A 27,737-nucleotide genomic window follows, 5' to 3' on the forward strand; every position below is an offset into this window, starting at 1 on the left:
AATCTATCAGTAACTACCTTTAACCAAACCTTTAGTGATTCATCTGGCAAGCCAAGAAGAAGCATGAAGGTCATGTGGTTCATCTTCTGGCTATTTTGACATGCTCAATAAGCCATGAGTTTATGTGGGAATTCCCCAGTCAAGCATATCATCTTTGTAAAATATACTGACTTTGTAAGTTACCCATTAGGAAGCACCTTCAAATAAAACTATAGGTAATTCACCTTTTTTTCTGTGCCAATGGAACAATAGGCATGGATAATCCAGAGCAAAATATATTCAAACAAACATTTGGCCTTTGGTTTATTTTAAGGGAGTAGCCCACCATAGTTATTTACTTTTATAATACTGGCTCACTCCTTTCAAGAGAAGCTTATAAAGAGCTGCACAAATAAGATCCCTTATTTACTTAAATAGCAGGCTGGCTCAGCTCCTGGCACTAGCAGAGCTCCAAATGGCCATTAAGTTACTGAAATTCAGAAATGTGGGGAAACACCTCAATCTTGTTAGAGTGGGAGCTAGCTGGGAGGTGGGGGAGTAGACTGAGGAGAAGGGGGAAAAAAGCACTTATAGAGCAAAGTCCCCAAACTGACAATAAACTGAAGAAGCTCCAGTTTGGAACCAAGGGCCTCTCTTTCAGGAACAGTAGGGGAAGAAATTATGTCTTTCAAGACAGCTATCATACAGTGAGAGTTGTCACACACCATCCCTAAACATCAAAAATGACCTATCTACATACATACAAGGCAGGGGTAGCACTGGGGATAGTGATGGACTTGGATTCGGAAAAATTGAGTGAATTTTACTTCAGACAACTTAGCAGATGTGTGACCATGGGCAAATCACTTCTTTCAGCCTCAATGTCCATCTGTAAAATGTGAATACTAGCACCATTCTCACAGGATTGTTGTGAAGATCAAATGAGATCACACATGTATCATGCTTTATAAACTGTAAAGCACGATATACTCTTATTATTATTATTATTGTTGTTATTACTTAAAATATCATTCATCTTGTACATGTATAATCTCTAATAGATTACTCACTATTGTGCAGAAGAAGGAGGGGAAGAATGGGAGAGAAAAAAAGGAGAAGCTCAAAAATCTTACAAAAACATGCATGTATTTGGAAAAAAAAAAAGAAAATAACATTTGAAAAAAAGGACAGCAAAAAAATAAAATGGGGGCGACTAGGTGGTGCAGTGGATAGACCACTGGTCCTGGAGTCAGGAGTACCTGAGTTCAAATCTGACCTCAGACACTTAATAATTACCTAGTCGTGTGGCCTTGGGCAAGCCACTTAACCCCATTGCCTTGGAAAAAACCTAAAATGAATAAGTAAACAAATAAATAAATAAAATTCCACCACTGATTCACAGGATCATAGATTCATAGCTGGAAGGGACCCCCAGATGTCTCATAATCCAGATGAAGAACTGAGGCCTAGAGAGATTTAGTGACTTGCTCAAGGTCTTGAAGGCCATAAGGAGAAGCAAATATATAACTTCTATATATAGCATTCTTTCTACTGTACCGTCTTGCCTCTCTCATTAATTGCTTTTTACATATGAACTGGAGTTTATTGTTAAAAAAAAAGTCAAGGTATTATTTCCATTTTTCCCCTAAGCAGTCAGGTGGTACAGTGGATCCTCAGATTCTCAGTAGCTGTGTGACTCTGGGCAAGTCACTTAGCCTCTGTTTCCTAAATCATAAAATTAGGCTGATAAGGATAGCACAAACTTTCAGTATTGTTGTGGGGTCCAAATGAGATAATATTTGTAACTTGTAATATTTATAAAGTACTTGGTACAGGGTCTGATACAAAATAGGAGCTAAAATAAATGCTTGTTTTCCTTAGTTTTTTTTTTAAACAACTGCTTCAGCATCCAGTGTACTGTTAAACATTAACAACTTATTGGTGCAGAGTTTTTTCAAGAAAAACCTGACAAAGTGGAATTCAGATCTCTGAAGCAGAAATGCTGAATAAAATATATTAGAAGAGAACCTGGAAATTTCCTAGCATCTCTGGGTCTCTATAGACCTTTCTATATCTTAATCAAAATATTTCTTCCATTTTTTCAAGTCACTGTGTTAATTGAATTGATTTTAAGTCAATTTTTAAATAACCTAATCTTTGCAAACTTTTGACATGCTTTCTATATTCTTATCAACCTTTCTCCCAAACTTTAGCAATTCTTGTCCATCATTATGCAAATGGACCACTTCTCAAATATCATGATTGCTAATTTATGACTTTGACCTTTGCTCTAACTAAAGCCTAAGGTTGCAAAGAACAAAAGAATGACAACAGTAAATTGCCACACTGCCATACCTGCCATTGCTAGCACTGCATCATGACCCTGAGCCAGATCCTCACAAGAAAACTGAACCCCTCCATGTCTTCCAAGTCTACTCAATCACACCCTCAAGCCACAGCAAGTGTTACCTTCTCCATAAGACTGTCTCACTGCATCCTACAACAGCATCCTAATTCTCTGAGCCACTCACTGCACTTTAACCATGGACAATTAAACAGTTAAGGAACAATATGGTCTTTTAGACTAGCTAGACTGCAGATTCCCATAGGACAAAGTCTGTCTCTACCACTTAGAACCTTAAGGAGGGCAGATGAGATGAGTAGTTTTTTAAAGTGTGGCATACTGGGAGGAGAGAGATGGAGAAGAGAGTGGAATACAGCAAAGGATTTATTTTAATATGACTTTTTCCAAATATATATTTTTAATGCCAGAAAATGTCATCTTCTCTGCCATGGAGGTATTAATTTAGGGTTATGTTAAGGTACATGAGTTACAGCAGAGGCCCTAAGTAATACCCAGAGAGAGACCCTTTGTGAACTCCCTTTAGGGGGGTAAGAACACCTCATGATCTGTGCTCAATAAGGATTTGTTAAATGAAATTTTTAAGGCATGGTCAAAAGCTAGAGTTCCCTTAGAAGGCTTGGTCATTCTAAGAACATGCATTTCCAAGAGTCTACCTTCAAAACCAGAGAGGATAATTATGCACTGGCAAAGTTTTTGGACATTCTAACGGCAGTTTAAATGGCAGTATCAAAATGGAATCAGTCAAAGTATAGTACTTGAGAGTCACAAGAGCTACGAGCTACAACAATAGGTGGTGGTATTTTCTGAAACAGGCTGTTCCTTCTCATTTTAGGGTGGTAAACACCATTTTCAGCCTTTTGGGAAAACCCCAGAGGGTTCCTGCAGGCAAGCACAGGAAATGATGAGTTTGTTGGGAGCTGCTATTCAGGAACTCGAAAGTCCAACATGCAACCCACGGAAAAGGATTCCAAATGCACACCTCTGAAGTTAATTATGTTTCTCTTGAAAAGTCTAGGGGGGGAGGGAGAGCTCACTTTTTTCAGCATGGAATCCTCCATTTCTCTGGCTTTGAGCCCAGTCTGAATTGTTATAATAATTTCTTATGGAGGAATTGACATCCTCCAATGTCCTCAATGACCGTTTTAAATTGAAGTCTATCAACTGGCTCTGTGGTGCCAAGCTGGCCCTACTGGGGTCACAGGGTGAAGTGGGATGCATCTTGAGATTGCCTTTCCATTCAGCATTCTGGGAACTCCAGCCTTAATGTCCTTTATAGAGTTGATGTAAAGCAGGAAAACAACTGGGCTAATTTTACTTATAAATAGGCTGTGCCAGGAGGCAGTGAGTAGTGTTTTGAAAAGAATACTATTCAATATGGTGTTACCCTCTAAAGACCAATTCAAATACTCAAATCTAAGAACTGCTGTATTTTCTTTTCATAATTTGTTGAATGCCAAAAACATTAAGAAATGAAAAATTATTAGGAAAAAAAGGAAAATGAAATATAAGACCAAGAACTATTCCCTAAAGAATACAAGTGGTCAAAAAGGACACATGGTTCTCAAAAGAATGGCAAACTAACAACCAAGTAAAAAACTGTTTTAATTACTAATAATTAAAGAAATGCTAAGTAAAATATCTCTGATATTTCACTTCATACCCAGCAAATGGGCAAATGTAACAAAAAATGGTATCGTAGGAACTCATACTGTTAGTATAGCAATGACTTCATCTAATCACCAAGGACGAATTTGAAATGAAGATTTGAAAATGACTAAAATGTCTGTCCTTTAACTCAGAGAAGTCACTGTCAAACTCATACATAAAGAGTCCAAGATAGAAATGCAGGTCTCAAAAAACAAAAATATTTGTAGCATTACTTTTTTTGGTAGCTAAGAAGTGGAAACAAAACAAAATAGTTAAGCTGATAAGAGAATGATGGTACATATGGTAAATGAATGTAATGGAATATTCTTGTATCTGAAGAAATGATTTATCACTGACTGTCTGTGATTTAGAGTATATTATTTAACCTTTCTGGCTTCTGAGTTCTGGCTTCTGACTTGAGGCTTCTGACCTCAACAACCAAATCTAATGGTCTCATTCCTCTTGACCTCCATATCACCTGACCTGGTTAACCTAGTTTTAAGGTTTTTTTGATTACTATCCTCTCTTCATTCTCCTATCTGTCTAAATGCTTTTTTATCAACCTTCTTTGCTGATTCATTTTCCATCATCTATATCACTTAACTGTAGGTCCTTTCTATAGTCTCTCTGAATCCATCAAAAGGAACAGTCCCTTTCAAGCCCTAAAATTTATGATCTATGACTGAAGCAGATGATACTCATATCTATATAATTCCTATTTGAGTTTTGTGCATCAACTGTTTACTGGACACCTCAAACTAGAAGTGTCATACAGAACTCACACTCAACATATCCAGAACAGAACTCATCTTTTCCTCTCAACTCACTCCACTTCCCAATTTCCCCATTTTTGTTGAAAGCATAATCATCCTTGCATATATTTAAGTTCTTAATGACAGGCAATTCTTATTGCCCCATTCTCACTTGTAACACATTTCCAATCAGTTGGTAAATATATTATTTACAACTCTACAACATCTTCTGCATACATCCCTCACCTTACTTCAGACTCTTCTTATCTCTTGTTGAAATAGCCTTCTCGCTGGCCTCTCTGCCCTGTCTTTACCATCTCCAAAGTGATTTCCCTAAAGCAAGGCTATGACTATGTCACTTCCCTCCATATTCAATAAACTTCAGTGAATGAGTCATTTTCTTTAATATGGCCAATAAGAGAAGTAAATTTGCTTGTGACTCTACACATAGATATCACCAGATGGACAATAATGAAATCAGATTTATTATATATTTTACAGCCAAAGATGGAGAAGCTCTGTACAGTCATTTAAAGCAAGACCTAGAGCTGATTTTGGCTTAGATAATGAGCTTCTTATTGCAAAATTCAACTCTAAACTGAAGAAAGTAGGGAAAGACAACAGACTGTATAGAAGGACAGACTATATAACATCCCTCATGAATATGAAGTGGAATATGAATCGGATCAGATAGATGAAGTACCTGAAGAACTAAGGACAAAGGTTTATAATATTGTACAGGAGGCAGCAGCAAAACACAATCCAAAGAAAAATAAGAGCAAAAAAGCAAAATGGTTGTCTGATAAGGCGGAAAGAAAGAAAGTCAAAGAGAAAGGAGAAAGGGAAAAATATACCCAACTGAATACAGAATTCTAGAGAACAGCAAGGAGAAATAGTTTTTTAATGAACAATACAAAGAAATAGAAGAAAATAATAGAATGAGAAAGAAAAGTGATCTTTCCAAGAAAGTTAGAGATATCAAGTGAATGCAAAAATAGGCACCATCAAAGAAAGATGGTAGGGACTTAAGAGAAGTGGAAGAAATTAAAAAGAGGTGGCAAGAATACACAATATATCATTATTGATAACCACAACGGAGTGGCTGCTGATCTAAAGTCAGAAATCTTGAAGAATGAAGTCAATTAGGTCTTAGAAAGCATTTTTAAGGCTAATGGAGATGATGGTGTTATTTTTAAAATCCTAAAAGATGATGCTGTTAAAGTACTGAATTCAATATGTCAGCAAATTTGGAAAACTTATCAGTGACCACTGTCCCAATTCTAAAGGACAATTCCAAAGAATGTTCAAATTATGGAATAATTGTACTCAGTTCACATGCCAGGAAGGTTATGCTTAAGATTCTGTAAATGAGGCTTCAGCACTATGTGAACTGAGAATTACTAGAAGAGCAGGCTGGTTTTTGAAGAGGCAGAAGAATCAGAGACCAAATTGCTAACATTTGATGGATTATGAAGAAAGCAAGGGAGTTCCATAAAACACCTTTTTCTGCTTCAATGAATACACTAAAGCCTTTTACCATGTGGATCACAACAAAATGTGGCAAGTCCTCAAAAAGACAGTGGAATTGGATCCTCTTTCCTGTCTTATGAGGAAGCTGTGTGTGGATCAAGAAGCAACATTTAGAACTGAATATGGAACAACTGATTGGTTTAAGATTGAAAAAGGAGTTATAATATAAGTTATTGTAACTTTATCTGTTTACCTTATATGCAGAATTCATCATAAGAAATACCAGGCTGGACAATTAAAATCCAGACTTCAGGGGTGGCTAGGTGGCACAGTGGATAGAGCACCAGCCTTGGAGTCAGGAGTACTTGGGTTCAAATCCAGTCTCAGACACTTAATTACCTAGCTGTGTGGCCTTGGGCAAGCTACTTAACCCCATTTGCCTTGCAAAATCCTAAAAAAAAATATCCAGAATTCAGGTAGAAATAGTAACAGTCTCAAATGTCTAGACTCTGATGGCAGAAAGTGAAGAATTAGGAAACCTCTTGAAGAAGGTAAAAGAGGAGAGTATAAAAGCTGATTTGAAACTTAACCAAAAAACCCCCCTCAAAACTAAGATCAGGCAACAAGTGAAGTTCTCATCACTTCCTGGCAAATGGGGGGGGGGGGGAGGAAATGAAAGCAGAATTTGATTTTATATTCTTGGGTTCAAAGTCATGACATTAAAAAATATTTGCCCCTTAGAAGTACAACCATGGTAAATCTGGACAACATACTAAAAAGCAGAGACATCACCTTGCCAACAAAGGTCTGTATAAACAAAGTTATGGTTTTTCCAATAGCAATGTATGGCTATGAGAGTTGGATTGTAAGGGAAGTTGAGTACTACAGAACTGATACTTTCAAATTGCAGAGTTGGGGTTGACTTTTGAGAGTCCCTTGGACAACAAGGAGATCAATTAAGTCAATACTTCAAATAATTCAGATAGTTCACTGAAAAGTCAAATACTAAAACCGAAGCTTTAAACTACTTTGGCCACAAAATGAGAAAACAGGACTCATTGGAAAAGACTCTGATGTTGGGAAAGATTGAAGGCAAAAGGAGAAAGGGAAGTCAGAACACGACATGGAAAGATAGTGTCATGGAACCAAGAAATATGAATTTGGACAGGCTATGAAAGATAGTGGGGGGATAGGAGAGCTTGTGCTGTGGTCCATGGTGTCATGAAAGAGTTGGCCATGACTAAATGAACAATAACATGAAGTCTCCCGTAATCCCACTGTCCCCACCTGCTGGTTCTTCTCCTCAAATTATCTTGTATTCATTTTGTACATGTTTTATAGGTATTTATATAGGTATATGTAAGCTTCAAATGTAAGGTCTTGAGAAGACCTATTTAAATTTTGTTTTTTGAATAAACTGTTCTTGTTCTACTCACTTTAATCAACATACAAATCACAGATTTCTCTAAAACCATTTTTTCCAGTCATTGTTTCTTACAGAAATTATGTATTCCATTATATTCATATACTATAATTTATTTACCATTCCCCAATTAATACATAACCCCCTTAATTTCTAGTTCTTTGTCATTACAAAAATGAGTTTATATCAATATCTTTGTGGATATAGGACCTTTTCTTCTTTCTTTGATAACTTTGGGTATAGGCTTAGTAATGATATTGCTAGTAAATCTTAATTATTGAATTCAGGGCAGCTAGGTGGTGCAGTGGATAGGGTATGGGTCTGAAGTCAGGAATTCCTGAGTTCAAATACAGGATCAGATACTTGCTAGCCATGTGACCCTGTGCAAGTCACTTAACCCTCAGTTTCCTCAACTGGAAAATGGCAAACTACTTGAGTAGCTATGTCAAGAAAATCCCAAATGGGGTTAAGAATCAGATATGATTGAACAACAAGAAACTATTATTAGTGAAATTTATGCGAGTGGAACACAGCCTATCAGTTATGATACCCACCTCTATAAGGTTTTCAATATCAATCCAAGCTAGAAAGGCTTATCACCAGCCAGTGTTATGCATTCTTGGTCACAGAAACTCTCAAAGACTATTCGTCCACTATGTCCTGGAACAGTCTCTAAAATGATGATACACAGATCCTTGAATTGTGATGACCCTGAGATTCGCTGAGATTGAAGAGAGAGGACAAGGATGATCAGTATGCTGAGCACTTGGCTTGCCTTTTTCTCCAGGTAAGGAGGGGAAAGACAGAACTTGGTATTCTTCAACTAGTACTGCCAGCTGTGGCTGGTATTATTCCCCTGGTTGATACAAGATAAGGAAGGGGAAGTGGCAGTTTGTAAATATTTTCAGAAAAGGGAGAGAAAGCCAAATATGGCAGCACATGCCTATGGTTCCTGGTACTGAGGATGCTGAGGCTGGAACATCACTTCACATGAGGCTGGAGCATCTCTGCACATCCATGCAGCTTAAGATAGTTGCACTAAGCCTGGGTGCAGGGGACCCACCAAGCTGCCTAAGGAGGGGTGAACTGGTCTGAAGAGTGGCCAGAGTAGTCAAGGTTTCTGTGCTCACTACCAGTAGGGCTGGTTCCATGAGTGGGTGATGTACTTTCAGCCTGGGAGAAATTGGGAAACCCTGTCTAAAAAAATAAAAATAAAAAAGAACAGGTTTGAAAAGGGAAAGGAGGAAGAGTAAGGTCTTTTATAGGTCTAGTAGAGAAAAGAATTCTTATAATAGAAGGATAAAAAGGGATCACAGAGTAAAACGTCATAGTTCAAGAAAATGAACTTAGAAAGCCACACTTATAAAAATAACCTCTGGTAAAAACTATTTTTATCCTAAGTCCAAGATCACTATCAAAATCCCTATGCTGAATCACAAGACCTTGTGCATAATCTCCCTAAAGTATGTGACACTGGCTTTCTGATTTATGAGGCAGATATTTAAAATATACTTCACAGTTAACCCAAGTAAAGGATGAGGCTGGTATTGGCATGATCCAATCTGTATGTACAGGTGAAAGGATGGAGTCCTAAATTGTTGGTTTTAAAATGAATTACAATAAATTGAATCACATTTTCCTGGTGACACATTATTATATTGTCAATATAGTCTAATGGGAAATATTAGGGTCTCAAAATTTGCTTTTCCTAGCACAAAGTTTTAAAAATCATTGGCAGGTCCTTAAGTCTCTTTTAAAACTCTATTTCCTCAACTAAAAATCAGAGAAGTAGTTTCCTCACAAGGTTTGGTGGCCCTCCAATGATATATGGATAAATACTTCACAAACTCGAAAGCCCTTATAAATATATCAGATATCATGTTGAAAAGAACATTTTAATTCCTAATGAAAAGTATATGATCAATTAACCAATATATATAATATATGAAAGTGAAACTAGTTAGAAGGGACAGTGTCCCAATAGAATGTGAGTTATCTAAGAGCAGAGGCAATCTTATTTTTCTCCCTGTGTCCCTAGCAACTGTGGCAGTATTTTGAACATAGTAGTTAATACATTGTCTACTCCTCAAAATGAGACCCTCTTCCAAACTTCTTTACTTTAGTTTCAAGGATGCCACCATCCTTTTATTAATCCAGGTTTGTAATCTGAGTCATGTTCCTCTATCCCCTCACCCTAAGAATTCAATAGCTTGTGCCCTACCTTCCCCAGACACAGACCCCACCCTAGGTCAAGTCCCTACCATCTCTTGTCTGGACTATTGTAATCAGTATTCCTGTTTCCAGTGTTTTCTCTCTCTGAGCTACACTCCATGTAGCTGCCAAAATAATCTTAAAGCATAATTCTGACCAAGTTCTTCTTGTACTCGTGAATTTTCAGGAACTCTCAAACACTCCTAAGAGAAATAAAATACAAACTGCTTAGCTCAGCATTTAAGGCCCTTTACAAGTGGGCCTACCTTTTCAGACTTAAGGCACATTACTTCTATTTGCATATTCTGTGTTCCAGACAAATTGGTCAACTTGCTGTTCCCAAACAGAGCATTCTATTTCCCAACTTGGTGCTTTCCCCCAGGCTGTCCTCTGTGCTTGGAATATTCTGCCTTCTCATCATGGGCTCTTAGCTTCCTTGGCTTCTTCCCATTCTCAGCTTAAACTTCATCTTCTTTAAGAAGTCTTTTTTAGTTTCCCAGGTTGTCAGGGCACCCCTTTGAAATTATCTTTCAGGGGCAGCTCAGTGGTACAGGAAATAGAGTCCTGACACGGGAGTCTGGAGGACTTGAGTTCAAACTCAATAATTACACACTTGATAATTACTAGCTGTGTGACCTTGGGCAAGTTGCTTCACCTAATTGACTCACCAAAAGAAAGACGAGAGAGAGAGAGAGAGAGAGAGAGAGAGAGAGAGAGAGAGAGAGAGAGAGAGAGAGAGAGAGAGGCAGAAGAAAGAAAGAAAGAAAGAAAGAAAGAAAGAAAGAAAGAAAGAAAGAAAGAAAAAAAGAAATTACCTTTCATCTATTCCATATATACCTTACATCTTCCCAGTTCTTTACATATTGTCTCCCGACTAGAATGGAAACTTCTTAAGGACAGGAACAGTGGATATTTTGGACTTTCTTTGAATTTATGGTGATTGGCACAGAGCAAGAACCTAACAAATTCTTGCTGACTGGTTCAAATCTTGTTTGTTTGTTTTTTTTTAGGTTTTTGCAAGGCAAATGGGGTTAAGTGGCTTGCCCAAGGCCACACAGCTAGGTAATTATTAAGTGTCTGAGACCAGAACCCAGGTACTCCTGACTCCAAGGCCGGTGCTTTATCCACTACGCCACCTAGCTGCCCTGGTTCAAATCTTAATTACAGCATCCAAGTTAAATATAATTCAGGAATTAAATATAGGAAATGAGGAGAATCCTACTGTGAATTCCTTAGCACCAAAAGAGTCAAAAGCTCTAGAGGGTACCTGAAATGGTACAGTGTCCCCCAGGACTCCTATGATCCTTCTACATTAACTGAAGTTGAAAGCAAACTTCTTAAAGTGAGTATGGATAGGCTCTGTAGTCCTGCCCTAGATTTTTAGGGTGGTCCCAAAGATCTTAAAGCTATCCATGGGTTTAGGTGAGAGGACACTATCATCTAAGAGTCAGGAAAAATATTTTGCTGACAAATTATTACCATGAGAAAAGAGAGGAGACTGAAGGAGTTGAAAGGGATGGAAATCCAAGAAATGTGGTATCCACCTTACATGGGTAACATTCCCAGAAAGAAACAAATTCAACCACTGGGGCTGGTAGTCTACTGGGGGTGACTCTCCTTACCACTCTCATAATCACTGAATGCAGAATGATATAGTGAAAAGTCATTAAGATGAGGAACCAGAAGATATGACTTCCAGTTGTGACGATGCTATCTCTGCCCAAATAACCAAGGTCAATTACTTGACCTTTCTGTGCCTCTCTTTTCTCATCTATAAAATAGGGATAATCATATCTGCTCTATCTACCTTGCAGAGGCGTCTGAAGACCAAAACAAGCAATATTCTGAAAAAAAATAAAACAAAATACAAGATGGAATTATTTTTTTCTGTCAGCTTTTGGGTCTCTTGTAGTCCAAATGTAAAAATACCTCCTCCTTGGGATGGTGAAGTCCTCCAGTTGCTTCTAGATGATAATATAATGTAAACATCATAATCACTCACATGTAAATACCCACATAAGAAAAATACAAATGGATAAAGAAATCTGCCTACTGGCCATACTATACTGAACAGTTGGATGGACAACCTAGAGAACTGTTCCATCTATATAAATATCCCAGATAGGCAATATCCTTATTTGATACAGATATACATAAAAATGCAAACGGCCATCCCTTTGAGGGCTTAAAAAAGAAAAGATTGATATAGATCTAAGTATGTTTCTAGGCAAGAGAGAGAAAGAGCTAGTTATAGGGAAAGGTTGAAGATGGGAGTGGGAATGATCAATACATAGACATAGATAGAAACTCAATGGGACTGAGTGTAGGTTTGGCAAAGAGATAGGCTACCATTTCCTTACACTCAGGAGGAGAGGATGGGTTGATATGAATTAAGGTTTTGAGGGATGGATTTGAAGAAGAGAGTTCACAACAGAGTTTCTATTTTCTCTTTCATTTTGCTACTTTCCCTTTTACATCAAAGTCAAATTTCTCACCAAAATTCTTTCTTGTAATAAAGAAACAGAGTAGAGAAAAATGACGGTTCTGCTTGTTTTATTCTGCACACAGGGCTTCTTGGGCATCACTGAATTTCTCACATTCATCAGTTCTTTCACTGTAAGAATATTCCACTCAGGCCACCATTTTCTCCAACCTCAATCAATAAGCACCTACCTTGCTAGCAGTGGTTCTTTGCTACCACAAAAAGTGCTGTTCTCAATATTTTGTTGCATGTGGGACATTTCCCTCTTTGTTTGATCTCCTTGGGAAGAGTGATGGCTTCTATTTTTCTCAATAAAGTAGGAATCAGGGAATGATAAAAAGGACTGTAGGGGGATCACTGGGGAGCTCAGAAAAAAAAGAAAGTTTGGAACAATACACTGGTCTTCTATGGCACAAAGAAGGATTCCAACACTCACACAATTCATATCTAATTCATTGCTAAATGTCATCAATTTTAATTGTCCATCTCTCACGTCTTTCTACTTCCACAGCTACCTCCTTTAGAAATCTCCTTTACTCATATCTCTCATCGGAGGTATCATAAAATAGTCTAATTTGTCACCATACTTCATCTTTTATCTCTTCTCCACCTGGTTTCCAAATCCATCTTTGCAGGGCATATGTCTGGTCATTGTTACTCCCCTGATCCAACATCTTTAATAGGTCCTCTGGTCCATAGAATAAAACAAAAAAACTTACAGCACTTCAGAGTGCTTTAAAAGAGGCTCCAGCCTACATTTGTAGTTTATTACATATTACTCTCCACAGACTGTATATTATAGCTAAGCTGACCTCCAGGCCACTCCTTAAACTCAAATTCCCATCTCCTACCTCAGTGAATTTGCAGACTGTCCCCCATGCCTGAAATATACTCCTCCTTTAGAGTCAGTTCTTAGAATCCTTCAAGGTTTAATTCAAGTGTCATTTAATTCAAGTGCCATAGGATATCAATGCTGTTACTCCTCCCCCCACCCCCATGTTGTTGCTGTGTTCATCCATATTTTCCTCATATTCTTTTTGTGTATGGAATTATTTCCTTCCAATAATAGAATGCAAACTAAATGAGGCTGCTTTTGCCTGAAGGTCTAGTACTTAGCACATAGTAGGTACTTTATATGTCTGTTCAATTGAAACACTGCAGTTCATACATAAAATCTTTTTATAATGGCTTTTCAAGTATCTGCAATACCAGGACAATCCAACTTGAAAGTCCAGACATAGCTGAGATGGCTCTTAATTGCACTGCTTTATATGTCTCTCTCAAAGTCCTTTCTTTTCATTGGAAATCAAGTAAATGTCTTTCAATTGGGGAATGGCTTAGCAAACTGTGGTATGTCATGGAACACTATGTTCTATTAGAAACCAGGAGGGATGGGAATTCAGGGAAGCCTGGAGGGATTTGCATGAACTGATGCTGAGTGAGATGAGCAGAACCAGAAAAACACTGTACACCCTAACAGCAACATGGGGGCGATGAGCAACCTTGATGGACTTGTTCATTCCATCAGTGTAACAATCGGGAACAATTTGGGGCTGTCTGCACTGGAGAATACCATCTGTATCCAGTTAAAGAACCGTGGAGTTTGAACAAAGTTCAAGGACTATTCCCTTTAATTTAGGAAAAAACCCTGCTATCTTATTGTTTGAGCTTGCTATCTCTTATACTTTATGTTTCTTCCTTAAGGATATGATTTCTCTCTCATCACACTCAATTTGGATCAATGTACAACATGGAAACAATGTAAAGACTGGCAAATTGCTTTCTGTGGGGGGGATGGGGAGAAGGAAGTAAGATTGGGGGGAAAATTGTAAAACTCTAAATAAAATCTTTAATTTAAAAAAAAAGTCCTTTCTTTTGCCACAAAAAGAACAAAGGCCAGTACAGGGGAGGATATTTGATTATCCTCATATTGTGCTCCAGTTTCCCATTTTCCTCTGTTTTGATATCACTAAAGACACAACCTTATGGGTACAGAAAATGTGGCTGTTGCTATTTATTTGTGGTTTGATCCCAGGATAACAAAATGAATAGAAACAGAAAAAGAATAAATAACTAAGCCTGCCCTTTGGATGCTCACTCTACTATTTTCTATTGAATCTTGACAGAGTAAGCTCTGTTTTTTGTTATCCTCCTGGATTTCCCATTGCTCTATGTTAGCCTGAGAGATTTCAAAGTATCTGCTCATCTCTCCAAAGCAACATCATCTGGATCTGGTGACCCAGGGCCACAAGTCTGGAACAGAAAAGTGTCCATGGTTCTCACCATAATGAACATTGTCCAGTGGAACTCCATAAGGTCTAATGAGACTAATAAAGCAATATGCTGCTCTTTAATGAGCAGTTTTTATCAATAGCCATACTACTGAAACAGAAAGAGACTGAGCAATTCATTCAATGTACTAATAATCCAGTAACACAAAGAGCTATGTAAGAAATGAGAAAAGACCCTAAAATGGTTACCTAAAATCTCTAGCATAATCCATTGAAATGCAATGAGAACTAAGACCTAAAATTCCTCCTAGTTCTTTCAATTGTCTTATAGTGGGGTACTATCTCTACCTATTAGGGTTCTCTGTTTTATTTATAAATGTAATTATGAGGATCAAATCTTTCAACACTGTACCCCACTTATAGTAATTACTGTTGAGAAAACCTCTTGAAATAAATTAAAGATGTCAAACTAAGTTTGAAAAAGTCTTTAATCAATTAGGAAAGAGTGAAAAGCATTAGAAGAAATGAAATGATGCTAAAGATGAAGTGTGTTGAGATTAGCTGAAAAGACTCAGTCATACCCTGTGGGTTTTGGATAAAACAGTAAGCCAGTTTGGAACCTAGGTATTTGAATATAGGCCAGCACAATGGTAGATGGAATTTCAATCAAGTCCTTAAGAAAAAAATTGCTTGGAGGGGGATTGTGTGTGTGACCCTCTGTTCCCCCTCTGTGAACTTTGAAAATGACCCTGTAAACTTTGAAAAGGCAGAAGATTTTGGCCTTCCCTTTTGGACTCTATAAAGAAACTAGCGGAAAACTACCAATGTGGACTACTGAGGGTCCAGTTAAAGGGAGAAATTATTTTCAACAAAAGAACTTGCAGGAGCTCCTAGTTACCCCCTTTGCCACATTTATTTTAAGCCTAAGCCAACTTTCCCCTTTGATTCTGAATATACTTTTGAGAGTGCTCCTAGTTAGGGGAAGGGATGTTTCATACCAAATGCTCATATTATGTTGCATAGCAAATATCTTTTTCTTAAAGCTAATTTAGTCTATCTGGCTAATTGTTATTAACTGATAATGGGGGAGAAAGATACCAGTGGAGTCTATTACTAGAGACAAATTCTCCTACCCTTAAGGGTTACTTCTAGAACTTTGAAGGCAAAAATAGCCTCCTTCTGGGGACCCAGTAAGAAGGGGGATTGGGCAGTGAACCCAGAGGCCTCATCTGTTACATGTATACATGCATATTTACATGAAAAAATAAAATGATAGATTCTCAAGAGTAATAAAAGATCTTATGGACCACCTAGTCCAAATCCTTCATTTTTATATATAAGAAAACAGAGATGTGTCCAAAGATGAGAGTGTTTTGTCTAAGATTACATTAAGAGTCTAGTAGTACAGTTGGGATGATAGCCCAGGTCTCTGGGGTTTAAGACCATTATAATGTAGTACTCATACTCAAGCCATTCCTCAGAAAAAGTAAAAGGCCTGCTCCAGGCCCCTGGCCAAGAGAAAGCCAATACATCAGTGTAAACAGCCTTCCATGCCTTCTTGCCTGGTATAGCACAATGAACTAAAGTTGAAACTTCATTTCAGTGCTCTTCTGCCAAAAGGTATTTATAGAAAGAGCACATTTCTTTGGTGGCACAAAGGAGAAGGAATCATAGCCACACTGAAGGACTCAAGAGTTAGAAAATATCTTATGTAAATATTTTATTGTTTCTTTGTTGCACTGTTTCATCAGACAAATGCTTTAAATCAGTGTGTTTTCTTATTACAGAGCCAATAAAAATAAGAATTTCTTCATAGCTTTCCAGACTTCAAAATTCTATTTAATTACCTTGGTGCCATAGAAATAACATACAACTTCTCTCTGACCAGAGGATCAAATTCATATTCTAGCCATACCATTTTCTATGGATGAGCTTAGGAGAGTAACTTTTAATATCTCTGATTAAAAAACAAAAATGAGGGCTTGGAAGAAATCATTTCTAAAGTCTCTTATAAATTCTACACTGATGCTAAGAATTTGTGTGGCCTTCAAGTCATTCCTGCAGCTACAGTTGTAACTGCTTTGTAAATTTATGTTCAACATTTTATTAGGTATTTTTTACATAGTTCAGGGTTAGGAGACTTGACTGGACAAGTGACTTTGGATGCAAGTTACATTATCTTTGGGGTTCTACTTTTCTCCATTGTAAAATGAAGGCTTAGACCAGATCATCTGATCTCCAGGCTCCTTCCAGCTGACATTACAAATTCTAAGGTACTTTCTTCTACTGACATTCTATTTTCTGTAAGATTCCTTCCAGGTAAGGGGCAGCAAGGTGGCACAATGGGTAGAGCACCAGCCCTTAAGTCAGGAGTACCTGGGTTCAATTCCAGCCTCAAAAACACTTAATAGCTGCCTAGCTGTGTGACCTTGTGCAAATCATTTAACTCTATTGCCTTAAATAAATAAAAAAAAAATTTTTAAAGATTCCTTCTGAGATTATTAAATTCTTAGTTTTCTTCCAACTCTAACATTTTCTGAGTGTGTGCCCTTTTCCCTCCTCCCCAGTCCTTACCTCAGTTACACTAAGGAGCAATTCAATATAGGAAATAGAATTTCAATTTCATTTATAATAAATTCTACACAGGACTAAGATGATCAAATCTAGTTAATACTCAACAAATCCTGTTGGAGGTAACCTCTCTTTCTAGTCACCTAGATTCACAACCTCAGTATCTTTCTTGACTCCTGGCTCCCCTCATCCCCAATGTTCAGTCAAGATGCCAAATTGTAAATATTGGGAATCTAAGATCTGGAGTTTCAATCTTAAATCTCCCACTAATGATCTATATTATTCCAAGGAAATCACTCAGTTTCCCTGGGCATTAGTTTCCTCATCTGTAAAATAATTTTTTTTTTTAGGTTTTTGCAAGGCAAATGGGGTTAAGCGGCTTGCCCAATGCCACACAGCTAGGTAATTATTAAGTATCTGAGACCGGATTTGAACCCAGGTACTCCTGACTCCAGGGCCGGTGCTTTATCCACTATGCCACCTAGCTGCCCCACCCTCATCTGTAAAATAAAGAGTTGAATTCAATGACTTCTAAAGCTCCTTTCACTTCCAGATGTGAACATTTCTCCCATTTGTATTCTTCTCCCCACTCACACAGCTACAGCCTAGTTCAAACCCTTCCTTCCCATCTCTTCCTTTCCTTTCCTTTCTTCTTTCCTGGATTTCAAGACTTCAATCCATCCTCTATATGGCTACCAAAGAGACATTCCTTAATCACAGTTATGACCAAGTCTTTGACCTCTTCAATAGCTCTAGTGACTTCCTATTGCTACCCCTCTTACCCCCAGTTTGGCATTTAAAACCTTCTGAGAAGCCTTTCTAGACTTATTTCATACATTCTGAATTCCAGTCAAATTCACCCACTTATTCTTTAGACATACCACTTCCTACATGAAACCCATCCTGATACCCCAGCTGCTCCCTTGAAATTCCCTCGTGTATATTCTGTATTGACTTATATGTGTATACATTTCTCATTCTCTACCCTCTTAAACATAGAATACTAAATTTAATTAAATGAATCATAGTTATCACAGTAAGCATTAATTACTATATAGGGAGGGTCTAATACAAAGATGTTCAAACGGTCTACTGAGGTGTGTGCTAAGTTTTTTACTTCCATGAATAAATGAATGATCTAACTTGCTGTGCTTTATTTTGATTTCTGAGTCTGTTTTTTTTGTTTGTTTGCTTTTTGTTTTTGCAAGGCAATAGGGTTAAGTGACTTGCCCAAGGTCACAAAGCTAGGTAATTATTAAGTGTCTGAGGCTGGATTTGAACTCTGATCTTCCTGACTCAGGATTGTTGCTCTATCCATTGCACCACCTAGCTGCCCCCTGAGTCTGCTTTTTAAATGGTTCTCTAGTCTTTTGTACCTTGCTAAAGGTAGGCACTACATGTTGATGTTGGTGTGACTGTCTAGCAACATTCTTAAGTTTTTGGAGTACAGGAAACAATTACCCTAGTTTATTAAAACTATGTAAAATAAGAGTAATTAGACCAAGAGCAAAAAAGGCTGTTTTATGAGTAAAGTAGATTTAGTGCATCTGTCTTGAAGATGATGATTTTGTTACATCTATCTTAGTATCTTAGAGACCATTTTTGTTTCTTTCTTGTTGCTAGTTGAGGGAACTTGGGATTTGTGTATGTTCTTTCAAACAACTTTTACTGAACAACTATTAAATAGCTTACAGCAGATACTGTGAGAGACATCTGAATGAATGGGCTATGTCTACACAGTAGAGAAGAACCTAGACAGATGAAAGGCAAGAAGGTGTGATGGAAAACAAAAGCAACAAAAAGAAGACCAAAAATCAGGATAAAAAGGTCCTAGCAGAGGCCCTACTGTAGATTCTCTGTTGGGACTCTGGGCCCTCATCACTTTTCTGGAATCCATTTTCCTCATCTGGAAAATGGCCTGGGACAAATTGTCTTTATTTTTATAAAAACATATTCTTATTAATTTTGTTAAGTATTTCCCAATTAAAAACTTCCCAAATTAAAATTAAAAATACATTTAATTCATTTAAAAAATTGAGTTCCATATTTTCTCCCTCCCTCCCACTCCTCTAAAAGGCAAGCAGTATGATACTGATTATACATATGAAATCATGCAAAACATATTTCCATATTAGCCATGTTGCAATAAGAAAATGCATTACACAAAACCAAGAAAAAAAAAAAGGTGAAAAAAGCCTGCTTCGGGCTGTACTCTAGAATGCATAGGTTCTTCCTGAGGCGGTAGAAAGCATTTCTCATCATGAGTCCTTTGGAACTGTCTTGGTTTTTTTTTTGCCTGGGGCAAAATTCTAAAAGCAAGATGAGTTTTAAGAATAATTGTACCTCCTCTCCCTTTTCTGACTCATTTTCTCCTACCAAATCTATGTTCATTATACTTCAAGATGCTTCTGGAGATTCTTACTAGAAAACAGTCAGGTCATGAGTACAAAAAGCCCTGTCCACATTTCAAGAGAGTTACATTAACCATCTATGCAACCTTGGGCAGGTCACTGAATGTCTACCAAAAACTCCCCCAAAATGAGGGGATTGAACTAAACCACTTATAAGACTATTTCCAGTTCTAGCATTCATGGAGTTTATGATGAATCATGAATTCTTTATTTAGGGTGAATTTGTTAGCCTGCCTAAGAGTACCTGCATTTTTAAAACAGAACCCACTAGAAAGGAATGAATTCTAAGTAATGAAACTCTAATGGTTGAATTTCATAAACTGTAATGGGAAGTGGGGACACTATTTCTAGATCTTCCTGGGGCCCCTCAAATTAGACCACATAGACCATCACCTATTTCACCAGCCTGGCTATTTGTACAACACAGAAAGCACTAGATGACTCAGAAGTCTTATTTCCTGACTCCAACTTTAGCCAGGGGTGGTGGGAAGTGGTAGAGAGGCAGTAGGTGATTCTTTCCGGTGCAAAGGTAAACAAGCTATTTATCAAGGCTCTTCCAAAGAAAATCTCTCCCTGAGGTCTGAGTCATAGTGAAAACAGGAAACCTACTCCTCTTTCTCCTCTGTGGGCCATCCCACATGCCCACTGTAGTCAACATAACTTTGAAAACACTCTCATAAACTCCCCCGGGAGCTGATGCCAAAGTGGTGCTACGTGCAAGGGGCTGTCATGGCAGGGAACATTATGAATGCACAAGACGGCCGCTGGGGCTTGAAAAGATTAATGGCAGAGGCAGGGAGTATTTAAGGGAGAGTGCCACAAACAAGACATGGGAGAGGGGATTTCCTAAGTAGTACCCTTGAGGCATCTGATTTAATTTACTCAATTATAGCATAATTGTGAAACTGAACTCAGGACATGGTATTTGAAGTCCACCCTTTCTCTTCTCCTCCTCTCTCCTCCCACTCCTTTTTATTTATTTCTCTCTCTTATTATATATATATATATATATATATATATATATACACATACATATATATGTATGTATTTATGTTGGAGGTAGACATTATTAAAAGATGTTTAACTTCTAACTGTAGTATATAAACTATTATATTCAATTTTTACAAATAGGCCTGATCTAGAACCACAGAATCTCATGTTGGAAGGGACCTCAGAAGTCATTTAGTTCAACTCACTACTTAATTTCGAAATCCTCTTACAACATCCCCAATGGAAGGCTACCCTGCCTCTGTTGGGACTGTTCCAGTGATGGAGAGCAACCTAATCTGGTTAATGATCTATCTGAATCCAGTGGGGGTAAGTTGGCTTCTACAATGATGACTTGTGCAAAAGAAATTACGTAACAGATGTCAAGGACATCTACAACCAGAAAAAAAAGAAGGGGGGGGGGAGGGATAAGGTAGCAAAAAGGAAAAGAGACAAACAATCTAGGTGTTACACTTCTATCCACAAATATTAAAGGACCTAGAAGAAGACTGATGGCGCTTGGGGGAAACAGTCCTCTAGAGAGGATTTATACAGCAACATGAGTGACAAGGCACAGGTGGGTTGCAATTTGCACTGGAGAAAAGAATATCCACATAGAAAGGATCAGGAGTCTAGTGACATTGATCAACATGTACCTATGGAAAATAAGAGGTTCCAACAAGCTTCAATACTACCATCAATAATTAGGCGGCTCAGTTATTCAATATGCAGCTATAGAGGGGGCAATGCACTGTCCTAGGTGCTGAAGGGAAGTTGGAATGAAATGTAAAACGTGGGCAATGCCCTGATAGGATGGATCAATTAATAATTATTTACTACTCGCTAGGTGTTAGAACTGCAAAGAACTATAAAGACAAAAAATGAAACAGGACTGCTCTTCAAGGAGTTTTCATTGTGCTGGGGGAACCACACATTCACATTTTTAGTATCTGTAAAAAATATTCAAAATAAATATAGAAAGGAATTTTGGGGAGGAGGCATCAGCAGCTGGAAGGATCAGGAAAGGCTTTCAGAAAAAGGTGGCACCTTAGCTGGACTCTGAAGGAAACTATGAGGCAGGGGCAAGGAGGTGTGAGGGGACAGTTTGCATAAAGGACCAGAGATGAGAAATGAAGCAAGACTAGTTTGGTTAAACCAAAGAGTGAATGAAAGGGAGTAATATATAGTAAGTTGGATGGATAAGCTGAAGTAAGACTACAAAAGGATGAGAATACCAAACAAAAAAAAATTTATATTTGAACTTGGAAATAACAGGATGACTTTGAAATTTATGTGGATTCCATTCTACTTGGGGAGACTTACACAAAGTATCACACTATCTACAGAGTAGTCACGAAATAAATGTTTGATGAATAAATTAACAAAAAGGTAAGAAAGGATAGAATAGTAAAATCTATAATACTATAGATAATCCCTAAAGCAGTACTAGAAAGGAAGAGCACAATTTAGACAGGATTAGATGAGAAAAGGCTGGGGAAGATATGGAAGTTTGCAGAAGAGGAGACAGGCTTTCAAGGCAAAGAGAACAGTATGAGTAAAGAATGACAGAGATGGGGCGGCTAGGTGGCACAGTGGATAAAGCACTGGCCCTGGAGTCAGGAGTACTTGCGTTCAAATCCGGTTTCAGACACTTAATAATGACCTAGCTGTGTGGCCTTGGGCAAGCCACTTAACCCCATTTGCCTTGCAAAAACCTTAAAAAAAAAAGAATGACAGATTATAATTCAAGCTCTTCACTTCATAGGTGAGAAAAATGAAGTCTAGCAAGGCTAATCAGAATGGCATAGCTGTTGCTAGGGATGTTTATAGGGCGCAGATGGATGGGAACATAAAAACATAGGAATACAGGATTTAGATCTGCAAGAAGACTAAGAGACTATTCAGTCCAACACCCTCTCAGAGAGCCTTCTCATATAACAAATTTTTAAGACAAAAAGAAAAAAGGGGGGGGGGGAGGAGTCAATATAACCAATCACTACATTTGAAAAGTCTAAAAATATGAACCTCTCACCTCCACATAGTCTCACATTTCTTCTTTCAAGATCTTGCTTGCTCTTTATAATTTTGCAATATTCATTTTTTATTTTTTTAGTGGTTATTTTTTCCATTTACTTTGTTTTAGTCATTACATAGAGTGTTTTTCTGGTTCTACTTACTTCACCTTGCATCAATTTATGTAAATTCTCTGGATTCACAATAGTTATCATTTCTTACAGCACAATAATATTATATTCCATCAACTTGATCATTTTACAATCAATGAGCATCTACTTTGTTTCTAATTCTATCCCAAAAAGTGCTGCAACAAATATTTTGGTACCTATGGTGACTTTCTTCTTCTCAATGGTCTCCTTAGGTTATAAACCTAAATGGAATCTCTGGGGCAAAGAGCATGGACATTTTAATTATTTTTATTTACCATAACTACAAATTTCTTTCCAGAATGATTGAACTGATTCATAGCTTCCATAACAATATTCTGGTGTGTTTGTCTTCCTACAACTCCTACAACAATTATTCTCTTCTTTTCTCATCTTAACCAATTTTGCAGGATATGAGGTGAAACCTCAAGACAGTTTTGGTTTGTCTGTGTCTAATTATTAGGGAGCATTCTTTCAGATTTTTGGTATAGTCTGAGATTTTTCTTTTGAGAACTGTTCATTATCTTTTGACCACAATAGATGTGTATATGTGAGTGTGTATCTATTAATAGTTTATGTATCTTGGATATCAAATCCTTATCTGAGAAATTTGACACGAAGAAGTTTTTTCCCCCCTTTTGGATCACTTTGTTTCTTCTTCTAGATACAAAAATTTGGTTTGTGCAGAAGCTTTTCAGTTTCAAGTAACCAAAGTTATCTACTTTATCATTTGTAATTTTTTTCTCTTCTTTTGACTATGAATACATCTCTTCCCCTCGTCTAATTGGTTTCATTTATCTACCTTTCTATTTTTTAACCAATATCAGATGGTTTTGTTTGCAGCTACTTAATAAAAAAATCTTAGGTCTAAAAGTGCTCTCTTTCATCCTTATCATTTTTCATTACTTTTCTAAAATATTCCAAATTTTATTCTTATTATTTCATTAATTCTATGAAATATTACTTTGATAATCTGATATATTAAAATTGTTTAGTATCTGGTACAAAATTTGTATGTTTTAAAACTGTAAGTATTGGTATTATTGACACTTTTGGATTGAGGTCACAAAATTATAGATTTAAACTAAAAAGACTATCTGGCTCAATGGCCTCATTTCTTAAATGAGAAAATTAAGGTTCAGGGATCTTAAATGACCTTCTCAAAGTTACATGAATAGAATTATAAGGGTCAGAGATCAGAGGTGGGATTTGAGTTCTGGCCCTTAAGTATTAAAAGCTGGAATCTTAATCATATGACTCCAAGTGTAGGCTCTGTTCCTAAAATTAGGTACAAGATTAATAAGGGCTTCAAATGAGGAAGTTTGAGCCTAATTCTGGGGGTACTTTGGGATAATATGGAGCAGAAAAATGACATGATGCCATTAGGACTTTAGAAAGCTATATCTAATAGTAATATGAAGGATAGCCAGAAGGAAAGAGATGTTAAGTCAGAGGAAGCAATAGTATCATGGGTTAAATTATCTCACTCCAAAATACAGTTATCTAAAGGAAAGACTAAAATGATAGATATCTTATATAGAGTAGGTCTAAAGTCTTGATGGATAAATGGCTACTGCACCATGTATCTGTGCTGGAATCATAAGCCATAGCAAAAAAGAATGCTACTTCAATTATAAATTTTGATAATTGCTAATAAAGAGATTCTCTTTAATGGGGTTAAACTGAACTCAGTTTGTCAGGAAATTGTGCCTGAAGATCATGGCTTAACAACTAAGGATAGGTCTTGGAAAGAAAAAAATAATCGCTCACCTTCCCACAGTGCTTTGAGATTTAGAAAACATCTTGCTCACAACTGTAAGGAAGGTCACACTACCTCCACTGTAACTATGGTGGACCAGAGGTTCAGAGGAGTTTGTGTGACTGATCCAAAATGACCCAACCCCTAATACTCAGAGCTACAATCTCAACCCAAGGCTTTTACTCCAACTCCAGAACTCAGAAATGTTGTCTGCTTCTTAGAAGAATGAGAGGTGCTAACAATGAAGGAAACCATCTACCAGACACAGTACATCTATGTGCACTGAAACACACCACTAAAGCTGAGGTTTTAATAATTCATCTCAAGTTGTCTTTTTTTTTTAGTTTTTTTTTTTTTTTTGCAAGGCAATGGGATTAAGTGGCTTGCCCAAGGCCACACAGCTAGGTAATTATTAAGTGTCTGAATCTGGATTTGAACTCAGGTACTCCTGACTCCAGGGCCAGTGCTCTATCCACTGCACCACCTAGCTGCCCCTAATGGGAAACTGTTTTGGACTTTTGTAAGGTATCATTACTGTGACTGATCAGATACAGCAGATATTGGGGTCAGTTCAGACTTCTGGGAAGCAGAGATGAAAGCCCTTCCATGACAACAGTACACAAATCAAATTTTAAATAAAAATTAAGCAACTAGTCTTGTGACTTTGGCATCTCAAGAGAAAACAATTTCATATAATATCTTCAAACCATACATATGCAAATTTAAAAATGACAGGGGAAGAAATATGGAAAAAACTACTTCTAAACTTTTATAAAAATAAAAAGATTTCTTAAAACTAGAAAGTATTTATAACATGTGAAATGGAAACTACAAGCCAAAGAAGATGGGAGAAAATATGCTAAGGTTTTTGTCTTTTTTCGCTGTTGCTGAATTTTGTCTTGTTTTCTTTTAAATCCAAAAATTATTCTGGGGGTCTTTCTTGGCTACTTGAGAGGAAATGGATGTGGCAGAGTCAGAGGGGAAGGAAGCCTGTCACTGTCCATCAAACCCTCTTGATATGCCAATCCAAATAGCATGATACTGGGTACAATGAGGCAGAAAACATGGGCCTTAGGGTTGGGAACTACTGGTTCCAATTTTGGCTCTGAGTTCTTTACCAGCAGGAGGCAGCTAAGGTGAGTGGTGGATAAAGCACTGAACCTGCAGTCAGGAAGATCTGAATTCAAATTCAGCTTCAAACACTTCCTAGCAGTGTGACCTTGTGCAAGTCACTTAATCTATTTGCTTTACCCAACTGGAGGAGATGCCAAACCATTCCTTTTTCATTTTCCAAGAAAATCTTTGGACAGCATTGGTGACATGCGTATTCATATGGACTATCTGTTCAGATATTCATATGGACCATTTGTGCTGGACTTGTGGTAGAGCATTCCGACTTTGTATTGGTCTGATCAGCCACAGTCTGACCCATTGTAATTTGTTTCAAACATAGTGATATTGTTTTGGTCTTCTTCAATAACTAAGGACAAGAACCAATCAAGCTACGATGGTCCATGTGGCCACATACAGAAATAACCCAAGGACCAAAATACAATAGACCACAACAACTTACAAACTCATCTGCTTTGAGTTCAAATTCAGCTTCAAACATTTCCTAGCTGTGGGACCATGGGAAAAAAATCACTCAATCCTGTTTGCCTCAGTTTCTTCAGCTGTAAAATGAGCTGGAGATGGTAATGGCAAAACTACTCCAGTGTCTTTGCTAAGAAAATCCCCAATTGGGTCATAGCTGAACAATAGTGACCCACTGAATACTTCTGCTGCTTATCTAATGGAGTTGTAAAGAAAGCACTATTGTAAACCTTCAAGTGTCACACCAGCTCCTGATAAATGAAAATGCCCTAAGCAGCTTTTGGAAGCCAATGTATAGGAAAGACCAAAGTAGCACCCAAGTTTTCCAAAGAAGAATACCCAGGTCTCCAATTCATTTTAGAAAACCAGTTCTGGGCTGTGCTTTGTGTGCTTTGGGAAAGCAAAAACAGGAGTCAATATTTTCCCACTGCTCTCAAACTTGCTGATGATTTCCTCTTCAAGTTTACAGAAAACAAATCTTCACCTTCCACCCCAAACCATCCAAGTTGGTGACTAGCTGAGCTCGTAGATCAGGACGTGACCTAAAAGCATTGGCCAGAAGGAGAGGCAGTGCAGGGGAGAGACTTGGACAGAATGCTATATCCTGTTTGATTTGGCTATGGGAATGTCAAACCCTTTTTGTGCGAAATGCAGTTTGTGAGTTCACGTAAGTGATAATATTTGCAAACCAATGACCTTCCTTTTCATGAAGCTGACCTAATTTCCATACTTATTAAATGATTGTCATCAAACCACTTGAACTTTCATTTCCTTATCTGTGAGAATGGGCAAAGAAATGGGCAACAAAACCCCCACTTCACAGGGGATTGAAATAAACGTATTTGTGGATAATTATTATCATAAAATAAATCCTTAGGACACAGCTTGGCTATTAGCTATTGACTATATTTGAATCCTAGTGCTGAGCCACCTGGGAGAAGGCAAAGAGGAAAAATATTAAGAAGCAAAGTGTCTATCTAGTCTTAGGGGAGAAAGAATATAAGGTCAGAGAAATGATCTTCAAACCCAAGATTAGAAAAAATGGAAGTGCAGAAACTTCTACAGGAAAAATTAAAGTGATGTATAGGTTGATGTCAACCTTTAAACATTTGCTTTAAGAATTATTTAAAAGCCTGAAATTCCTTGCAGATGAAGCCAATTTCATCTGATTCTTTACTCACTGAGAATGTTAATAGAACTCAAGTGATATTGCATGACATTATTTTACAGTGCCTTCCCTCTACCAGGAGGCAGAAGCTTATAAGAATGAACAGGGCCACAGAGTCTATGAAGTAGAACATTTTTCTTTACTCTTTCCCTCCCCAATACTTTTTTTGTTTATTTTTGCAAGGAAATGGGAGGTTAAGTGACTTGCCCAAAGTCACACAGCTAGGTAATTATTGTCTGAATCCAGATTTGAACTCAGGTCCTCCTGACTCCAGGGCAGGTGCTCTATGCACTGTACCACCTAGCTGCCTCCCCTCTCCAATGCTTTCTAAGTAGAGTGTCTCACCATGTTGTATGACTTTCAGGTTCATCCAAGGCATGCCATGGTTTCTCCCCTGCTTTCTCAAGTCTTTATTATTATATTGTTCTTCTGACCTGAAATGACTGCCTTTGAAGATTTGCAGCTGGAAGCAATCATCTAATCATGGAGCTGGGTGGAGCGGCAGAAAGACTTCTAGACCTGTATC

The 27,737-nt window shown here is 37.6% G+C and overlaps 1 protein-coding gene across 2 annotated transcripts in view; it reads right to left on the bottom strand.

Annotated features, from left to right (window-relative positions):
- ATG7 (autophagy related 7) overlaps positions 1-27,737 on the bottom strand; it is a 241,679-nt gene that overhangs the window by 52,626 nt on the left and 161,316 nt on the right. Inside the window, exon 19 of one of the 2 annotated variants that reach the window (XM_074198553.1) lies at positions 19,213-27,736. The exons of the other annotated variant lie outside the window; for it this stretch is intronic. Coding sequence (XP_074054654.1) covers positions 27,725-27,736 — 12 coding nt within the window. The 3' untranslated portion in view covers positions 19,213-27,724. Of the gene's footprint in view, positions 1-19,212; position 27,737 lie in introns of those variants that run through there. 2 annotated transcript variants of the gene reach the window in all.

This window comes from Macrotis lagotis, chromosome 8 (genome assembly GCF_037893015.1).
Source record: "Macrotis lagotis isolate mMagLag1 chromosome 8, bilby.v1.9.chrom.fasta, whole genome shotgun sequence".
Taxonomy (NCBI): domain Eukaryota; kingdom Metazoa; phylum Chordata; class Mammalia; order Peramelemorphia; family Peramelidae; genus Macrotis; species Macrotis lagotis.